Here is a 21,876-nt window from a genome sequence, read left to right as displayed (position 1 = left end):
TATCCGTTCACTGGCACTTTATCATAATCATATACAATACCGGTATATCCAAGAAAATGAGAAGTATTAATCAAATTTTTGTATCTCAATGGCTTCTGCTGTTGTAGTAAACATTAGCGTACTTTTTAAATGTGTGCATTGTCCTCATTGTTGCCTGTATGTCTGGTCCCTGTTGTCCTAGCAGAGGCTTCCAATGTCTACATCGTGGAGCGTCTCTTCTCTAGCAGTCTGGTCGTTGTTGTAAGCACCACCATGCCACAGCGCATGAACATCTACCACTTCAAGAAAGGCACAGAGATTTGTAACTACAGCTACCCCAACAACATCTTGGCCGTCAAGCTCAACAGACATGTAAGATGGCGGTGGTGTAATATCAATGTCTTGATGTGAACTTGTTAAATCACAACTTGATGCCATAACCCAACAATTTTTCTTTCTTTCCCATTCCACTCCTTACTTTGAACACAGTGGCAATTCAAATTCATAGACAGCAGCATGTTTTGTGTGCATAAGAGAATGCATTAAGCATGCATATAGGAAAATGTTGTGTATATGCAACATAACATTTTGAGATTTGTCCGGTTTTAAAATTGAAAAGTTCTGTACGTCTTTGTTTTTTTGCTTTCTATTATAAGTGTTTTAATCATTGGAGAGAACATTGGGTTTGCCGTGTGCATGAAATTTAATTCGAGGTTTTATTTGGCATTTTGTTATTACAGTGTACTGTTGGGGGTTCAGTTTAATGTGTTTGTTATTTTGTTGGTTTTTTTAATGGAGGTCCCGAATACACAGAAACCACTACTTCTATAGCATAAGCACAAAGAATGTGTTTTTCCTCATGCAGAGGCTTGTTGTGTGCCTTGAGGAATCCATTTATATTCACAACATCAAAGACATGAAGCTGCTCAAGACTGTCCTCAACATTCCATCCAACCCTTCAGGTAAGACTCAGCACATGAGTTGGTTTGTTGCATAACGTGCTTATTGTTTCATCACTAAACTTACCACTGAAACTTATGGACATAAAAAACTTTAGAGCAAAAAAAACTTTAGAGCAATCAGTTTAAAGTGCAAAATCACCATTGTACTTGGTACCAATACACTCTCCACTAAAATTATGTATAATTTAAATAAACACTACAATAAAATAAAAAAAAATGTTCACTTATGTTTAAGAAGAGATTTATGAATTGTTATAGAGGTTGCTTCCCTAAAATCCAGTGAGCGATGATTACATAAGTAAGAGTCATGATAGGAGAAAGCCCTACAACTAGCGGACTTCTTATTTGCTGAAGGAATGATGAGAAGGTGTGAATTAAAAGAGCGAAGAGAGCGCGGGGTAATGTATGGCGTGAGTAGCTCACACAGATAGAATAGTGGCTGACCAATTTATCCTGGGGCCCACAATCCTGTTCCTCAAGGGCCGGTTGCAGCAAGGAGAGCTGGAAAACAGGCAGGATACTGGCCCTCGTGGAACAGGGCATTTTCAATGTTGTCAGTTTGCTTTGGAGAAATCAGTAAATAACTTACTACTCTCAAAACGGCCCTCGCAAATAATCAATATGGCCACGCCCCTGTCCCCTACCTTCCATGTCTTGGTGGGAGTCCCAGCGGACTATTTGTCCATTCAAAATCGTTGTAAATGCTAATGTCAAAATAACATTCTGTCACAAAATGAAGGTGGCCCACTTCAACCTCTGAAAATTTATCACAACAATTAATCTTCATGGTAAAAGAGAATGAAGAAATGAGCATCTTATGTGCAGTTTGTCTTGTCGGTTTTCTTTAACAAGTCATCAGGATACACACACAATGTGTTCTGAGAGGATTTTCCTAAGCTTGACTGTTCGTAGATTATATACAGTGTTGTGAAAAAGTAGCATGGGCCCTCCTGATTTCTTTTTGTATACGATTCACTCCCTAAGGTTTCTTTTTTTCCTGGTTTGCGCCCTCGCTAATTTGCACCTTTTTTAAAATTACTATTTTGTCCACTTCTGTTGTTACCTGTCTGCTACTTAGTATAAGTGCCCAATTTGCAACGACAATTGGAGATACATTACTGTATTTTCCGGACTATAAGGCGCATCTGTATATAAGCCTCAGTTACTCTTTTTGGAGGCAAAAAAGACATACAAGCCACACCAGGCTATTAGCCGCAGTTTTCTTTGTGGAAAAAAATTGTTTACTGCATGTACAAAACGGTTTTGTACTGTGAATGCACATAAAGGTACATAAACAGTGCCTTTTAACACGGCGACAACTTTGCTTATTAAAACAGAACAGACCCGGGATTCATTTAGCGTGTTTTCTGAAATATAGAGCTCCCCTACTGGTGAAAGAAAAATCCACAGAAAAGCTGCACCATTGTATCAGCAGCATGGTTCAAAATCTAGGAAAAAAGTAGCGGCTTATAGTCCGGAAAATATGGTACTCCTGAAGCTCAAATTGTTAATGAAGACGAATATTGCCAGTGTTCTGATTTAAAAAAAAAAAAAAAAAGGCGCATGCAAAATCCCAAATATACTCTTATTCAGTTTTTTTTAAATGTGTGACTAACTGTCATGTAAATGGGTTATTCTGAAACTTTCAGAAATCTGAATTTTGACCTTAACCTGAACACTGACTGCATGTAAACGTAGTCACTTATAACAAGCAGTTGGTGCACAAGCGCGTGATACATGCTTGGCATGAAAAACTTTTTTCTACTAGCTTGTTCTTACGTATGTTCCCATTTGGACTAAAATCCCTTCTTTTCAGGCCTCTGTGCTCTATCTACCAACCATTCCAACTCCTACCTGGCATACCCTGGCAGCACTACAATGGGAGAGATAATAGTTTATGATGCCAAAAATATGGTAAGAAGAAACTCTTCAATACAGAGAACAAGTATACTGCCATTTATTATTGTCAAAACTCAAACAATGACTCATATTACTCCAGTGTTGGGCTTTGTGCAGCCTATTGCTTATAAGAGTCTGGAGCAGAGGATGAGAGTTCACAAAGGAAAGATTGATTAAAGTTTTAAATTTAGCCAAGTAATAGTTGACGTTGGCAAGCTATAATGGTTGGGCTGTCATCCATTAACTATAGTCAGTGGCATTTTATTTACATTGGCCCAGAATACCACATCAGTCAATTACCGACCAAAAGACGCACTGTATCAAAGGCCGCAGCACCAGTTGAGGGTGCTATTTCTGTCTTTGATACTTAGACTGCTAGCTCGCACATGCAAGCTCGCGCATGCTAGCTCGGTTCAATGGTTGAGATAGTTGCTCAGCCCATGCACTAGGCGCGTCGCATCACAAGGCACCTCTATTGTTTTAGGGGGAAATTTGGGACTTAAAAGTGCGCCTTATGGTCGCGGAAATACAATACTCATGCTTTATTTATTGAATTCAAAACATTATAGCTCAAGTATGTGCCAATAAAGAAAATAAAGGCAAATACATGTTTTTGTCACACGACACAACTCTACATATTGGAACAACTGCATATAATAATTATTATACATTTAAATACACGTAGAAAAAATTAAATACAAATTCATTTTAAATTATCATCTGATATTTTTTCCTCTTACTGTCCAAATTCATTTTGTCATTTGAAAAAGCAAGCTGCGAGCCGCTATGGAGGGCCCTCACAGCCCGGGGCACTTTGGAAAACAAGCACATTGGGGTGCTGGTACATTGGAATTGGAACATTTGGAAAATGGTGTAATAGACTTGTGTTTTTATACATAGATTTTTTAATTTAGTTTTTTATTATATATTTTTGCCAGCAGTGAGTGAGTTTTACATGCATTTTTCAGACGTTCCATTTACAAAAAACGTTTTTTTTCTTGTCTGTGTTGCAACGGCAGTAGCGTTTCACGAAACATTGCAAACTTTGTGTTTCATCAACAATGAAAGATTAAACATTCTTCAGAAAAAATACAAGGTATATATGGTTAATCCTGTAGGAAAGGTACATCAGATAAAAATGAGAGCCATCCTGTTAGGTTCACTGTATAGCTCCAAGAGACTTTTGTAGGTCTTGGGCTGTCCCATTTGCATCCCAATTTTCTGAGACCTCAGCGAAACATAGAACTGGGGCTGGTTTGTAAAGCGTGTTAGTGTGCCATTTTTTTTTTGCATGCAAAATAAGCCTCTTGAATATACTTTTTGCAAGGCCTAATGTGTGTGCAAAGTTTCATATGTTACTTAGCCATTTTTTTTTAAACCGCACAGTAAACTAATTAGATTTTATTACTGCCAGACCTGATGTGGGTGTAAAATTACATGTCTTCAAGCCTGTTAAGACCGACCAAATCAGCATAATTTTTCACAGTAAACAGTGTGTCGCTACTGCAGCAGCGTTAGATGGATAAAAAGTTTAGCTTTTTTTTTTCATTTTTTTTTTTTATCTTAAACATTTTTAGATGAAATACTACCCACAGTTTCAAGACAGTCTGATACAATCTCCAGGTGGAACTCTTTAAAATGTGACCTTATTAAAAAGCAAATTTCATAGAAAATCTTGAATGGTTGGTTTCCTGTTCGGTTCAGCATGTCTGCAAAAGACTTATTTTTGTAGGTCTTGGTGTAAGTGTGACACTTGGCCTGTTACTTATGCCTCCAACATTTCGAAGATCGTGGTGAATCGTGCCTCTTTGAAAATACTGTCTGTATGGGGCCAATACTGAGACATTTTTGAAAACTGGAAATATGAATGTTTTGAAAATCCTGTTGGTCGTTTCAGAGCACAGTGACAATGGTCCCAGCGCACGACAGTCCTCTGGCAGCTCTTTGCTTCAATGCCTCAGCCACCAAACTTGCCAGCGCCTCAGAGCGGGTAATCCCGATTTATTCTTTTCATCTCAAAATCTGACATGTTTGGTTAATATGGATGTGCCCTTTTTTTTTTAAAGAGGGACATTTATCGGCCTATATGTAAAGGAAGTCAAACCACAAAAAGTGCATCAGTAAAGAGATAATTTTTCAATCTTTGTAAACTTACTGTCATACACTGTGTACACACACGCACACAGGCACACACGCAAGGCCCAGGTCTCGTCACCACAGTGTATGTGATCCTTTAAACACACACGGAACAGATTTACACACACTGATTGTCGGTCAAATAACAAATATTGAGATACATTTGGAGTGAAATTATAAACAAATATATTCTCGCAAAGCCAAATTCAAACACTGTACCATAAGTGTACATATTTCGCACATCGTCTCAGAACAAAACACCATGCTCAAGTTAACACTGGGTCTTGCAAACCAACACTGCAGGAGTGTGGGGCTTATGGGTAGAAGTAATTGTATAAGTTTTGACAATTATTACTTTACATTAATTACAAGATAGTATTCCAGTAAATAACTTGCTACAAGCTTCACAAAAACTAATTTTATATATATATATATATATATATATATATATACACAAAAATAAGTGAAATAATATTTCCTTATGAAGAACTGAATAATCTAAGCAAGCATAAGTGTTTACTGTGCTTTAACTTTAAGTAAGGCAGTGATTCTCAAATAGTGGGGCGCGCCCTCCTGGGGGGGCGTGGTGCGATGCTGAGGGGGGAACATGTTTTTTTTGCATTGGTTTTGGGACTGAAAAAGGCGATCTCAGACAACGCGAGTTTGAGTTTTTATGTTATTTATATAGAATTTTAGTTTAAAATCCCCCCTCGCTCTTTTTGTCTTTTCTATATTATGTACGTATTAATAACTGTTTGGTTTGTTCATGTTAATAAAGTTAAAAAAAAACAACAAAAACGTATAGTAAATATTTATCATCTCAATATTTGCACCACAGAGTACTGAGTTTTGAGATCTTCACAATAGTTATTCTCAAAATGATATATTTTTTTTATCAATTTAGCTTTGTTAAGGGATATTTTATTGACAATCTAACATTAATATACAAAGAACATGTACATTAGTACGAGATGTAAAAGGAATTGTGGTTGTAAGGAGCTGCTTTTCCACCCGTGGCTGGAAAAGCAGTGTGGAAGGAACCCTTTAACCGCGGACACAGGAGATGCAGCGCTTAACAGAATGTTTATTAGCACAATGGTACTTACAATACAAACGGGCGCGGAGCCGACAAAGTCCAACATAAAGCGCTGGAGGGAAAGTCCACTCCAGGAGGAAAACATTAACGATAACGAAAAACGCTTGCAACGCAAGGGAAAAGAACAAGAACGGAAATCACTTGCCGCAGAAGAGCAAGGGGAGTCAATTGGGAACGGGCAAAGGAATCCGACAAGTACAGGGCACGAGACGTAGTCAATTGGCGTAACAAAGGTCATAACACGAGAATCAAGGAAACGCGGAATCAACACAGACGTGGCACGTAGCGAGAGCAATGAGGAAGGAGGCTTAAATACACTGAATAATCATGGCTAACGTAACACAGCTGTGTGGCCGGTGGGCGTGTCTCTCCGCCATGGCATGACGAGAATGCCGGGAGGCACGCCCTCGGGCCAGCTGAGAACATAAACAAACAAAACACGTGGCATGACAGGAACGGATCATGACAGTGGTGGGGGACGCGAATTGTTTTCTTCTTGGTAGGGGGGTTGTGACAGGAAATAATTGAGAATAGGGCTGGGCGATATGACCTCAAATCAATATCGCGAGAAATTGAGCAATTTTACCTCGATAACAATAAATGCACGATAAATTTCCCCCCGTGGACTAAAATCAAAATAAATGCAGGAAATGCATATTGACTGTTTTTTATTGAACAACTGGTACACATTACTTTCAATGAAAAATAAAAGTACAAAAATAATTTGAATAAACATTCCAAATAGCTTGCTTTGCATGACTTGAACAATGTCACAAAGAAAAAGGGTACCTCTTGAAAAATCTTTTTCTGCAAATAGATTGCGCCAAGATGCTGGCATGATGTAAATAAAGCCAAATTAAAAAAATGCTAAATAAAATGAAAGAAAAATGTCAATGCAAGCCAAATAAACAAGTATGCATCATCGGGGAAAATGTGCTGTCTCGAGTACTCCGGTGCGCAGTCGCCACTTGACGTCTATGTAATGCACAGTCAGGCTCAATCAGGGATCCATGTTGCGACCCGACCACAAGATGCAAAATGCTTGACATGTCTAAGCTCCCGGCCCGATGTAATCCATATCGGGAAATACGGCTTTCATGAAGCGTTTAAATCCTGTGCGCGCCACTGTAACTAGAGGAGCTTTATCTTTAGCTATGTGCTAGGCTGTCGCGTCCACCTCTGAGACGTTCTCTCGTATGGTGTCGCCTCCGTTATGGGCTGTTGTTACTTGTCGAACCTTGCTTCTCTCTTTGAACTTTCAGCACAGCATGGTTGTGTTATGGGTGGTGAAAAAGCTTCCGGATTTGAATCGCCAGCTACGACCGCGACGTCTGTTTTCTTTCTCGATCAGACGGGTGGAGTCACGTCACTAGAGGCGCTGTAGTCGTCTTAAAGGGGCATGCCGCGGACAGAGAAGGCTTTTCTTTTTTTTTTAAACACGGAATTTACCGACATGGGCAAAATGATTTCGGTCATTGGAATAAATTTCGGTAACGGTAAATTTTCAGTTTATCGCCCAGCCCTAATTGAGAACCACTACCTTAGCATCTGGTAGTTTGTGCATTATCCTTGCTAAGGAGGGTAAAGATCATCCTGAATGTCTCTTAGGGCACCGTAATCCGAGTGTTTTCCATTCCTGAGGGCTTCCGTCTATACGAGTTCCGTCGTGGCATGAAGAGGTAAGATTAGCATGGCATTGTGCATCTATATACTGCATCAATTTATAAAATCACTGCAGGACCTGTATGAACACGTTTTTAAAATGTCAACACTCTGATCAAGGCAGTGTGGTATATTTTGTTGTTGATGTGTGGGTCTGGCTCACCTTCCCTCCGGACAGAATTGGTGATGGAAAAAACTTCTCTGACACAGCCATTTTGGTTAGAAAGAGATTTTATTCTCGTCACATGCTGATGTCAAAAGAAGTCTCCCCAAAAAGAAAAAGGGGAAGGTGTCCCCTCTCTCCGGCCTTCCCTTCTTATAGGCCACACCGGACATGTATATCTAATTTTAACTTGTTACCTATGCATTCTCATTGAACTTGTCATTGATTTTGCCCCCGAAGCCCCTTACGGTGAGAGCAGATATGGTTGCTCTTTGAAGTGGCCTTCTGATGCCCATCCAGTCTGCAACTATCACCTCGAGTGCTCTTCACATCCTGGAAGGCCTGCCATAAATACTGGTCAAGCCTTTTGTCCCCCTGAGCAGTATCTCGTTTACATTGGAATTTCAACACATAGACTGGTCACTTCTTTAGTCTCGAATTCCCTCATAGTTATTTAAAGAGAATTACTAAAATGTTCATAATAGTGGATATAAAAATACACTAACAGCTTTAAAATTTTAAATTACCGTTATGGTTTGTCTACAGGTACGTCAACATAAGCTCTTTATCCTTCAGCCCTGATGCCCAGTTCCTCTGTGCTTCCAGCAACACTGAAACAGTACATATCTTTAAACTGGAGCAAGTGGGACCAAGGTACACACACACACACGCACACCCCCTCCCACACACGCACCCACACACACATCATATTTTTTTATATTTTTTGCCTAAAAAAAGCAGCTAGACATTAATAAAGGTACATTCTTTTGACACATGTAATATTTGGCAGCCCAAAATGAAAAGTTAGTTCCAGTGGTTTAGAGAGATCTTTTTAGCCATTGCATTTTCTTACTTATTTTCAAGCCTATGCATACTTAACTATGTGCTGAAATCTTACATTCATATTTAAAACAATTTCATGATAATGTTCCCATATTTAAGAGGCACGCAATTCAACTAAAGAATAACCCAAAAACATTTTGTACCAATACGTTGAATACTGAAAGAGAATCAAATATCAAGTCAGTTAGATTCTGTTCACAAATCAGCAAAAAGTGTTGTTTCTTCAATCCTTTCTCAACAGAAGTATATGGAAATCATTTGTAATGCGTTATAATTTTACTTCATAAGTCAGCACTTCTACTGGTATTTGAAATTTATAATCGGTTCCTAATAAGCAGTTTAGGTCGTTTGGTCACTGTAAATGTGGTTATCTGTGCTTGTTTGGTACACTTTGTTTCGTGTGCGTGCGTGTGCAGGGGTGCGTGTGTGTGTGTGGGGGTGGGGGTGTGTGTGTGTGTGTGTGTGTCAGGACTCGACATTATCGGTCATGCACATGCGCTCGCGCAACATTGCCCCATTAAACAATTACTGTAATGCGATCTGTCCTTGCCGGATATAAATGCATTGGAAATATTTTAAATATGTGAACAATGTTGTTAGTTATTGTTTTTCAAATAACATTTGCGCTTTTATATTTATTCATTAACGAAAAATTGTATTAATTAGTTTTTGTTTTTTGTTGGTTTTTGTTTATGATAACCTTGCTTCCACCACGCACATCCACCCAGTGCCAAATTACTCTGCCTGCGCCTCGATCAAAAATCGTGACCACCGCACTTCGAGGTAGATTTGCTTTTTGTGAGTCTAAAATCCAGTCTACTTTTTGGAACCAAATTTACAGATACGCCTGTAGGCGCGGAAGGAATGTCCAGTGATGCGTAGTGCGTATACCGATACGCTGAATTAGACCAGTGCTTTGGGACAACAAATGACGGTGCGCCCATTTTAACGCTGAGCACAGACTATTTTCTGCCACCTTGCTGGATGGGTTGGGGGCAAGGTCACGATATGCACTGGAGAGGCTCAACATAATCACCCATACACGCTAGACTAGACTTGCGATGGCACGGAAATAAACTTATGCCTGTCTTTACGCTGTGCGCACGACCACCAGTCTACCAAAATAGGGTCTTTGTGGAACTAGTAGACACACAGAATACTTAAGACCAGGTCTAAACACATGCCAATTCCCTCTGTTTTTATCTGAAACAAACCTTTCTCCTGCATACAGTGGAGATGAGACGGCCACTTGGGCAGCCTATGTGGGGAAGATGTTCACAGCAGCCAGCAGCTACCTACCTGCTCAGGTATCCGGTATGATGAGCCAGGACCGCGCCTTTGCCACAGTTCATCTCGTCACATCAGGCCAGAAGAACGTTTGTGCCCTGGCCATGTAAGTTGAACGACTTTAAATTTGTCGACAACTTTAAGGTGATGTCCATGTCATTATTTTTCTCAAACAATGAAATGAAAAAAGTTGCTGTGCAGTCTAGTCTTACTCACAGATCCACACTTCCTGCCAGCTGGCATGAAGATTTATGTGAGCTAGCGTTGGCGCCCTCATTCATGCCTTTTCAGACAGGCACTTGTACTTTGCGGTTCTCAGGACACATTGAAAGGCAATAAGGACATAAATGTTTGGTTTTGTCCGGGTACTCCGGTTTTCTTCCCACATTCCAAAAACATACATGGTAGGTCGATTGGACACCCTGAATTGCCCCCAGGTTTGTTGCCCCCAGGTGTGATTGTGAGCGCAAATGGTTGTTTGAGTGCGCTGTGATTGGCTGGAAACCAATCCAGGGTGTACCCCGCCTACTGCCCAAAAAAAGCTGGGATAGGCTCCAGCAAGCCCGCAACCCTGGTGATGAGAAGCGGTTCAGATGATGGGTGGCTGGGTGGTTGGGCGAACGGACGGACGGATGGATGGCACACACACACAGACACACACAGTACCCACAACCTCTACGATGTGACTGGCGAATGATCAATATAGAGCAATAATCGGCAAATGTGCCATGATAAAATTGAGGTGTTGAATATTTGGTCCAACCCCGAGATGGCTCTAAACGTTACAAAATGCAATTTGTTGTTTCAGGATCCAGAAGCATCCACGGTTGCTGGTGGCTACAGCTGATGGCCAGCTTTTCATCTACAACGTGAACCCACAAGAAGGAGGCGAATGCATATTGGCATACAATCACAGGTCAGGCGATAGGGCTGTGTTCCACGATTGTAATAGTTTCGGATTTCTCATTAAAGTTTATTTTATTTTTTCGCAAATGTTTCATTTTAGTTTTGTTTTATTAGCCCAAGTATTAGTTTTAGTTTTTTCAGGTTTTAAAGGACTTTTATTTTATTTCATGAATATTTTTTTTTCTTTTTGTATTTTTTTATTTATTTTTAAGTTTTTGTTAACTAGAATAACCTTATGTGGGTCATGTGATAAACTCAATCCATCCATTATGTGTATTACTCTCAATCTGGAGACTCTCCCATCTGATTTTGACCAAGATGCGGGTGCAGCCTTAACTAAGCCTTAACTATATCTGACTATTTCACTTGACTATACAGCCTACACATCGCAAGGGCACATACAGACAAAGAAAAAAAGATGGCATTCCGTCAGTACTGATGAAAGGTCCGTTAGTCATTGATGAACGCCCGTTTTGCTGGTAAAAGATGAATGATGGGAAACTTAAAAAAAAAAAAAGACTTTGCGGCAATGGAATAGGGTTTTCGGCCATCATTGGAATGATCCTGAACCAGGTCAGTACTCACTGATCTTCTCAATCCGTCACTGGCAGACTCCTGTTTCGCTGACGATTGACAGGAAGACGCGCCACGTCTCACGTGTTTATCGGTGTTCTTTATTTAACTCATTCGTTTCATGTAATCCAGGTTTATGTAAAAAAATGTATGTCAGTAAATATCGGTAATTAGTGAATATTATTTATATTTTATATTCTAATTTATTTTTTTACTCCTCAAAACAAGGCCATGGAGAAAAAAGGCTGAATTTAGGTAATTCTATTTAAAAATATCTTAAATAATAAGTTAAAACAACAATAAATAGTCAAATTAACTGGTCAGTGTAAAAATTAAATAAACTTCTTTTTAAACAATGTGCTTCGTAGGGCTGAGCGAATCACAATGGACATATTTCATATTAGTCTATCGATAATTACTGCTTTTTTCACTTATTTAGAATTAAAAAAAAGTTAAATTGATTGAAGATAAAAATTAAAGCAACTATCAAGAGGACAGCTATCATTCAAAATATCCGGTGGTAAAACGCACTTTTGTGCTTTAAATTTCCACCTAGTTGCTTGTATTGTGGCACAACTCCGTCATACTATAACCTGTCCCGACAGCACGCAGATTGACGGGTCACGGTTTGCTTCCTGATTTTTTAAAAACAATTTTTATCGATATTACATTTAGTGCAATTTTATTGTTCTTGATCAGGTGTGTATCCTATATATATATTGAAAATGAATTACTGCCCAGCCCTAGGTCAGGCACATAAGAATGTCATGTTTATTACCCTTCCTCATTTATCATTAGTCTACTTATCAGTGTATGACAATTAATGGTATTGAAATTGCGTGTAGTACATAAAGTTTTTACAGTCATCTTGGGCTCTGAACCAAATGATTAATCTCATTGGAGGATGTTGTTTTGGAAGATGAACAAATGGAATTTTGAAACAATGTCACAGATTAATTTCTGGTCACATTTTATTGTGATCCTCTTAGCATTGAGTAAAACAGACAGATAAAAATGCTTTAGGTCTTTGTGCAGAAAATGATGAGTTGTTCATAAAGAAATGTGTTCTTCCTCTTTTAGGCTTTTTGGTGTTGATGACCTGATGGCAGCACCGGCGTGTCCCTCATATGCTGCAACCGTTGCCTTACCAGCTTCTAGTCCCATCACAGCAACTCTTACTGGTTAGTATCCATAAATTATGTCAATTAGTTTGTATGTGATATGAAGAGCTTCATTGGCACTGATAAGAAAGCTATTGTTCAGTGTGGTACTACTTCTCCCATCATTCCAAGTTTGTATCATGGACTGCCAATGCTGCTTCTGGAGTAGTATCTGTTTCCTTCATTTATTCTCTACTCCAGGCTACTCTGAAGATGGCGGGGCAAAGAACGGGGAAGTAATCCCAGAACACGAGTTTGCTGACGGACCCGTGTGTCTGGATGATGAGAACGAGTTTCCTCCTGTGAGCATCCAGAAGTGCTAACTAAGCAAGTTCCTGTTGTAGTAAAGCCGGTAACATTCTACTTTGTAAAAATGATGAGAATGTATTTATCTAGCATGTTTTCTACAACTAACAGTTTTAACTGTAAAAAGAAACAGACATGGAAAGGAAATTATATAAAAGAAAGAAAGACATACAATCTGGGAAATGTGCAAAAAAAAAAAATTGGATTCAGGAATAACTATTGTTTGGCAAGTTGCTTCTCTTTGTAAAGTAACTCAGTTACTGAAGTTTAAGTTACTTTTGAGTGACTTTTTTTTATCCTGGATTAATTTATTTAATAATGATTTTGACACTTTCAAAAGAAAATGCTAATTTTCTACCATACTGTTGCTAGTAAAACTTGAAATAACTTGTAATAAAGATACTTACTATATAACTTGGAGGGCGCTCACTATTTGTTTCAATAAGATTTTTTGTTTTAAATATACCTATTGGAATTCATATTTTATCCGGTAAATCAACGATTCCAGACTGCAAACCATAAATGATATTATCAACATACTCAAATTAATTTACACACAAAAATTTGTGCTGGATGACGTATAATTGATAATTCTAACAAAACCGATAAGATTGAAAAGGCATTTGAAATAGAAGCAAAAAATACTGTATGTATTCAAAACTGACCTGACTGACCCTTTGTCATTAACATTTTTAATATTTCAAAGTTCAGTTAGTTGAAATTCTCTTTTACTACATGGAGACAAACGTTTGAGATTATTTATCAAGAATATGGAAATAATGAACAAGCGCATCAGACTCTCTTTAATGGCACGTATTGTACTTTGTCCGATTGCATGTGCCATAGCGTGACGTCATCGGTCAACCACACGTCATTGGCCTTGAGGCAGAGAATTAGCATTTTGATTGCGAGCAGCCAATCAGAATGACCTATGTTTTATATTCTGCAATTGATGGCGCAAAATTCATTAAAATCACATCTAAAAAGCATAATGACTCAATTCTTCGTAATTTATTTCCTGCTTATTAGGTTTTATTCCAGCATGTATTTTTAGTATGTTTTGCATTTTATTTTATGAAACCATGACTGTAATTGGTGCCGCAACCAATAATTTCTCAGTACTTGAGAAGGTTGATTATTGAGTCTATATGAATGAAGCTCTTCAAAGAGAGTTATAGCGTTCAATTCGCTTACTTTAGGGAATCAATGAAAGCAGATTATAAATGTTGCCTCTTTCCGTAGCTGACACAGTACGTGTGGAGGAGAGCTGCACTATCTTACACAGTATTTGATCAAAGTAAAAAAAACGTTAAGCTCCTAAATCTGTAATGTATTACCAGACTGAGTAACTATAATAACATTACAATAAAATTGAGAGTAACTCATTATATTACATGGTTACTGCCAAAATATATTATTGCACCGGTTTACTTTTGTAATGCATAACTCCAACACTGGGAATACTACACACTAAAGGAACAATAAAACAGTACAGCTACCAAATTCAACTGTCTTTGTGCGTTGATTGAGCAGAAACGGTATTGGCATACTGACATTTGACTCATATCTTAATTTTTACAAAACTCAAAAAGCAGGTTATGTTGGAAGAGTAATTAAGCATTTACTTGTGAGGAAAAAAATGTAATGTAACAGAAGTCTTTCTTCTTAGGATCTTACAAAATTTCAGGCTAATCACACTTGGTTTAGAATGAAAATGCTTTAAAAGAAATATTCAACCTTTTCTCCAAATTTCTACTGATGTTTATCAGGATTTGATGAAAGGTCAATGAGTTATGGCCAATTTGTGTAATCCACGCCTTTTATAAGATGTTTTAGTCACGCGGTGTTGAACAAATCTTGCTCCAACCTTAAGAGTATTCAAGTCACACCCCGAAACCTTTGGAGTCAATTGCGCAAAAATACAAAAGGGTCCAAATGAATGAGCGTTTATCAGTACATGCAAATCGTATTGACCTGAAACTCTGTCTGAGGGGTTTCATGTGAATTTGACTTTTGGGGCTTGATAACGTAAGGTGAACCGGTGAGAAATATGCAGAGGAAATGCATTTTCTGCCAAATTTTCACACTTCTGCGTGTGACTGTTTTGAAAGGAGATTCAATTACAATATTTGACGTAAGAAAAAAAAAAAACAAGATCAAATATATTAACTTATTTACTGTCATTGATGGCTATAGAAGCCAAAAATAACATTCATTTTAGCTGGACTAGCAGTGAATGAGTTCACAACCAGTTCAGGGTGCCCACCCCCCTACTGCCCGACGACAGCTGGCCGCAATAAAGAGGAGGTGGCGGCGACACTAGAGTCGGAGGCGGCCAAAGTATACCAATGGGCCTCTAACAATCGTCTCACCCTCAATACGGCGAAGTCAGAAGTCGCTTTCTTTTCCATGGATGCTGCTGAATCCTCTTGGTGCCCAAACATCACTGTAGGGGGTTCGAGACTCAAGACAAACCCTACTCCTATTTTCCTGGGGGTTCGATACGACCGCCGTCTGACGTTCAACGACCACGTCCGGCACTTGTGCCAAGTCATGAAGCAACGCTCCAACCTCATGCGACAACTGACCGGTACGTCTTGGGGATGGCGGCCCTTGGAGATGCGGACGATCTACATAGCCATCCTTCGATCGCTCGCAGAATATGCAGCTCCTGCCTGGGCGCCCTGGACTTCCAAAACTAACATCCAAAAATTGGAGAGGGCACAATCGGACGCAGCTCGAGCAATTACGGGCCAACTCCGATCTACTCCCATCGACGCTGTCCTCCATGAAGCCCAGCTCCCACCGCTTTCTTCCCGACTTCAGCTTGCCAGCCTTAGGAAAGCTGATGAATGGTTCCACCTCCCCCCCAACGACGACAGGAGAATGTTTCTGGAAAAGCACTGCCAGGATGGCCGAGTGGTCTAAGGCGCCGCGTTCCGGACCCAGTCTCCCCAGGAGGCCTGGGTTCGAATCTCGAATTTCCCCATTGTGGGACTAATAAAGGGAATATTTAATCAAAACGCCTTAAAAGAGATGACTGGAGGAACACTACCACTCCTATTCTATCCTCTCTAAACCTCACTCCAGCGGACCCGGATCATGTACATAACCCTAATATTCCGTGGCCACTGCCCCCACCGCCATCTATCCACTTCACCCCCATCCTAAAGTCCACATCCCCCGCCCAACAACTCGCCTCTGCAGAGGAAACAATTGCGGCTGAGGGCCCAACAGACCTGCAGATCTTCACTGATGGCTCCACCCTAAACGGTACGGAGAACGGAGGAGCCGGAGTGGTCGTCTTTAGAGGCAACACAGTGATCCACTCCTGGCACGCGCCTACTGGAACCTTTAGCAGCTCTTTTCAGGCAGAGAAGTCTGCCCTGATCGCGGCCATCTCTTGGCTCGAGCAGAACGACGACTGGTTCTCAGCCTCCATCATCACAGACTGCAAGTCACTCCTTCAAGCTCTCTCACACCCTAACCTGTCTGACCCATCCCTCCTTTCCCTCAACACCTCAATTGCGGCCTTCCCCTCCTCCAAGAGCATTCGGCTGATCTGGGTCCCGGGACACTGCAACCTCCCGGGCAACGACCTTGCAGACGAGCAGGCCAAACTTGGCTCTGCCCTCCCCCAACCTGCCACCCCGCTGGACCCACAAACCCGGCTCGCCATTATCCGCAGGAGCTGCAAACCCCCTCCATCTACACACCCCCGCCTCATTTCCCTCACCTCTTCCCGCCCCAATCCGGAGGAAGAGTCCCAACTGCCAAAGAAAGACCTCGTCGATCTTATCCGATTCCGGTCCGGTCACCATCCTGCCCTCCGAAGATGGCAACATTTGACAGGGAAAAGCGAAGATGATCGGTGCCGTATCTGCGGTGAGGAAGAAGAATCGGCCGAGCATCTATGGCTGCGTTGCCCTGCATTCCAGTCAGCACGATACCATCGCCAGATGGGGTTCTCTTTCGAAGAACTAAGGCGCCTCCCACAAGCGAGTCTAGCGCTTCTGAGGATCATCCTCAGGCGACTCGAGTGACTCAACAACAACAACAACGACAGCTGGGATAGCCTGCAGCACCCCTGCGACCTTTTTGAAGAGAAGCGGAACAGATAATTAATGGATGGATGTATAAATATTAGTGCTGTCGAGTGATTAATTTGTTTTAACTAATTAATCCTAAAAAAATCCATGATTAATTGTGATGAATCACATTTATCAACTACTATTTTTTGCAAAGCTTGTAACATATTTACTTGAATAAAATCTTGGAATTGATGCAAAATCACCAAATATGAAGTATATTTAATTCAAAGTGTTCTAATAGCTTTCTTGGATTCTTGAATACGATCTAAATGGAGACATCTTTACAGACATTTATTTTCGAAACATTTCTCAAAACTGCCCGCAAGCGCCACACTCCAGCAGTGTTGGTTTGCAAGGCCCAGTTGTAACTTAAACACAGTGTTTTGTTCTGAGACGTGCTAAAGATGGCCTGCTAATATGGCCCAATATTTGCAAAGTATGCAAATGATTTTTAAAGTAAATCAAACTGAGTAACTGAGTTAAAATATTTAACTGAGTTAATTTTTTGGGGTTAATCACCTGAGTTAATGCTTTAATTTTGACAGACCTAATAAATATATTAATTAGCACCCAAATTCTCATAAGTATTTGTAGTTTCGTTAAATATTTATAGAAATGAAAAAAAATGGCATTTTGCTACGGAAGAGGGAAGAAAAAGAGATTGGCAGGATTCTGTGAATGATGTTAATTCTGAGATAAGAGTCGGAATCCTACCAACATTTTTTTTTTCTTCACTGGCCCAAATCCTCTTCCCAAGTCACTATTTTCTGACTTTAACGTGAGAATTTCCACTTTAAAGTGCCATGAGAATTCTGAAAATAAATGAAAAATATCACGTTAAAGTGAGAATTCCCACGACATTCTGAGACTTAAGTCAGAATCCTGCCAACCTTTTTATTTCTTCACTGGCCCTAATCCTCTTTAGCTCATTTTTTATTTTCTGATTTTAAATTGAGATTTCTGATTAAAGTGAGCTGGCTTCTTCGAGCAGAAGGCGGGGTACACTCTGAACTGGTTGCCAGCCAATCACATAGACCAGGCATCACCAAATGGCGGACCGCGGTCCGGATCCGATGGTTCGGACCGGACCCATGACCGCTCTACGATGAATTTTTTTCAGGGCGTATTCGCAAACGTAGGCGCTGCAATTCTAGTTAATATGGAAAAGGCGTCACTGATTTGAGCCAATCAAATCTTTAGTTTACGATCCACTGCCAATTGCGCAGCAGACCGGAAGAGAGTGCTGCTGACAGTTTGCCTTGCTAAAAAGTTAGCAAGGTCGAAGCGTGTTGTTTTAAATGAATGGACGGGGAAATTTAGTTTCGTTCTGCCTGCAGCCGATTCAAAACCAGTGTCGCAACATTGCAAAGCGCCACTACGAAACAAAGCACCGCCCTTATTTGCAAAGTTATCCGCTGAAGTTTGAGGTGAGCGCACGCAAAAACATCGAATTTAGAGTGCAGTATAACAGATTTTTACATTTTCGTTTACAGCCCAGCGGCATGCAAACGAATGTTCACTAAAAGTACCATGGATTTGGGGAAACATAAAAAACATTCAGTGATGGGGAAGTTGTGAAGGAGTGCTTAAATACGGTTGCACAAACATTATTTAAAGGAAAACACAAAGCCCAGATGTGTGAAATAATCTACCAAATCCCAATGGCCCTGACTCCGTTCCAACCCAGATTTAAGTCACTGGCAGGGCAGTCACAAACAAATTTTTCTCATTAAGAGAAGTTAAAAAAATATTCAAAAGAAAAAGTGGTGTCAAAGCTAATTTTGACGTAGTTTTTCATGAGGACAGCCATTTTTAATGATTGTGTACTGAACATGTTGACCTGTTTTACTTGGATAATTAGGCTTTCCGTTTTTTTTAGGCTGATAACTCTTTGATTTGAGAAGAAAAAAGGTAAAAGATGTTGACTCAATGCTTAGCACTTGATATATTTCTGCAGGAGATATTTGACTGTTTTTTTTCTGGAAGTGGCAAACTTAAGTTCCTGGAGCCACATTTTCTTGAATGTGAAATGCACGCCTTATATTTGTTTGACTGACAAAGATGTTTAATGTGAACATTGCTAAATATTTAGTATATAAGTGCGCTCTGTTGAAAATGACTAAATATTGAAACTAAAAATGTAAACATAGGCTAGACATTAAGGGAAGTTGGACTTTGGTTTGGACCTTTTAATTGGAAGCAATTTTAGTCGTGGACCTCTGTGACTTTTAATTGAATACCTCTGACATAGACAAACAACTGTGCGTGCTCTCACTTATACCTAGGGACAATTTAGGGTATTCAACCAACCAACCAACCCACGATGCATGTTTTTGGAATGTGGGAGGAAACCGGGGCACGTGGAAAAATTCCACACAGGCAGGGGGAGAACATGCAAACTCCACACAGGAAGGCCAGAGATAAGAGTCAGAATCCTACCAAATGGAACACTGCACCTCTGCACTGTGAGGCCACCGTGTTAACCGGTTGCCCAATCTCAGGATTCTGAGATAAATTCAGAATTTTGACTTGAGTAAGAATTAATACCGTAAAGTTTGAATTCTCATTTTAAGTCAGAATTAAATGGGAAGAATCCTGCCTATGTTCATTTTTTATTTCTCCACTGGCCCTAATCCTCTTCTGTATATTGCAGATGGACCTCATGCCTTTTTTTTTTTTTTCTTTTTTTTTTTACAAAAAGCAAAAGCAAAGCACTCTTAATGATTGTTCTTAGGTTTAATCATTTAAATGCTTGATTTTCATATCTTGTGGAGACAAAACTAATAAATGTATTCATGTGTTTTGGTAGATTAGTTGGTGCCGTGATGGGACTGGAGTTGGCCAGGGAAGGCGCTCATGAGATGGTAGATGTCACGTCCAAGCCCAAGCAAGTGAGATGAGCAGGAATCTAATTTTCATGGTGCCAAGCTATTTATTCTTTCAGCGAGTGATGAAAAAATGAGAAGAATTAACCTTTTCAAACAAGGCACTAACAATTTAAAAGAATTTTTATCGAGTAGTAGTTTCAAAAATGTGCCACCTTGCTAATATGTTCCAGAACAATACCATGACGGTATGAATCTCATTATGTCAAAGTGGACTCCAAACTTCTCCAAGCTTACGCAAAATATCTCGTCAGATTGGAGGTTTTATGGTTTATTCAGTGATGATGGCAACTTAAAAGGAAATCAGGGAGTTTATGCTTGAGTATTTTATGAATATTTGAGGTGCATGCTAGGACAGCAATATAACGGTAACCGTGATTTTAAAAGCGCTATTACTTGACAGATATTTTATTAAAGTGTATTATTGTAGCAATGTGTTTTCCCTAAATAATATCTTCAGTTCATATTCATAACATCTTTCAGTTTTAATCTGTATTTTATTTGACTGTGTTGACATGGGTCAAGTGCTGGTGTTCTGAATACATGTCAGGAAATGTATGTGTACTGTATGTTATATGTGACTATTAGTATCATTTATACAACAAAGCAAAGTATTTTGCTGATTGCACAAGACCAAAACAAATAAACAAGAAAAGTGGCATAAAACTGGTAAATGGGATTTTGTTTCATTGCTCTCATTCACATCACTATAGTCAAAACAAACCAAAACAAATTAGATTGTAACAGCTGTGGTTTATTTAGTTAAGTAAACAACGTCAGTCCCAGGTCCAATTATAAAAGATTTACTGCTTATATAAAGGTGTTAACCTTTGTTGCATAAGTATGTTAAGCTGTCAGCAAAAAAATGATTTATTCCAATATACAGTCAAAAGTTCAACATGAGTTGGCACTGTTATTTCTCAACAGATTGTCAGGAACATACTAATAATATTCATCTCAGATACCAGTACATATACTTGACAAAAGGTAATGTACTGAAAAACTATGAGCAAGTAACTTTTTGTTCCCAGTTTAATCAATTCAGCAAACAAGATGATTATTGCCATAATCTATGCTACTCTGAAGCTCATTCATTCAAAAAGATGTTTAGCGCAAACAACAACAAACATGGCATGGTAGTGGTAGCATAATGATTTATGCTTTGGAACTGTTTTTAAAAAAAAAAGTATTTTCCGACTGCGGCTATGTTCATGCCCCTTTAAGACGGCGACAGCGTGTGTAGTCACGTGACTCCACCCATCAGAACAAGAAAGATTACAGACGACGCGGTCGTAGCTGGCGATTCAAATCCAGAAGCAGCTGAAGACGAAGTAACGTTCGTTGAAGTTGTTCCTGTTGCGCTTACGGACATTGTTCCGCCGCGGACTCAGTACCGTCCTGAAGGACGAACTCGCCGTTCGCGAGGACGCGTCTTCCCTGGAGGAGCTCATCTCCCTGGCAATCCGCCTGGACAACCGTCTGCCAGAGAGGCGCCGGGAGAGGGGAGCGGAGCTGCCACGCACCGAGCCAGCGCGTCAGCCGGTCGCCACCGTCCGCCCTGCCGACGAGCCGATGCAGCTGGGAGGGGGCCGGCTGGATTCGGCGGAACGCCAGAGACATCTCCGATCGGGGGCCTGCTTCTACTGTGGTGCATCAGGTCACCGCGTGTCCTCCTGCCCGGCACGGCCTCCACGCGGTTTCCCTCAAGCAACCCCCAACGAACTCTGTAAGTCGGTCGTCGTTTCACCCGAGCCCCCCGCTTCCCGAGAGGAGGTCGCCGATGGCTCGCCTGCTGACCTCGGGGACATGGGGGCCGAGGGGTCTAAGAGACTAGAGCTGATCGGAGAGGTAGTCGGTCCGGGCGCCAGTATCAGCATCCGGTCCTTAGTGGACTCCGGCGCCGACGACTGTTTTATCGACCCCGGTTT

General features: G+C 40.3%; 1 protein-coding gene across 4 annotated transcripts in view; it reads left to right on the top strand.

Moving 5' to 3' along the window:
- wipi1 (WD repeat domain, phosphoinositide interacting 1) overlaps window positions 1-20,622 on the top strand; it is a 31,146-nt gene extending 10,524 nt beyond the window's left edge. Inside the window, exons 3-13 of one of the 4 annotated variants that reach the window (XM_088317781.1) lie at window positions 185-351; window positions 845-941; window positions 2,758-2,855; window positions 4,738-4,830; window positions 7,681-7,751; window positions 8,444-8,551; window positions 9,972-10,133; window positions 10,836-10,943; window positions 12,587-12,687; window positions 12,868-12,968; window positions 19,873-20,622. In XM_088317781.1, the coding sequence (XP_088173907.1) occupies window positions 185-351; window positions 845-941; window positions 2,758-2,855; window positions 4,738-4,830; window positions 7,681-7,751; window positions 8,444-8,551; window positions 9,972-10,133; window positions 10,836-10,943; window positions 12,587-12,687; window positions 12,868-12,968; window positions 19,873-19,923 (1,157 nt within the window). In that variant the 3' untranslated portion in view covers window positions 19,924-20,622. Of the gene's footprint in view, window positions 1-181; window positions 352-844; window positions 942-2,757; window positions 2,856-4,737; window positions 4,831-7,680; window positions 7,752-8,443; window positions 8,552-9,971; window positions 10,134-10,835; window positions 11,296-12,586; window positions 12,688-12,867; window positions 12,969-19,872 lie in introns of those variants that run through there. The other 3 variants (XM_088317780.1, XM_088317779.1, XM_088317778.1) reach the window with 3 other exon arrangements.
- Window positions 20,623-21,876: the final 1,254 nt, after the last annotated feature.

The sequence above is a fragment of the Idiotropiscis lumnitzeri genome, chromosome 15 (genome assembly GCF_059441095.1).
Source record: "Idiotropiscis lumnitzeri isolate Australia: NSW breed Sydney's pygmy pipehorse chromosome 15, RoL_Ilum_1.0, whole genome shotgun sequence".
Lineage (NCBI taxonomy): Eukaryota > Metazoa > Chordata > Actinopteri > Syngnathiformes > Syngnathidae > Idiotropiscis > Idiotropiscis lumnitzeri.
Note: the sequence above shows the minus strand (reverse complement) of the source record. Positions and strands in the feature narration are given on the sequence as shown.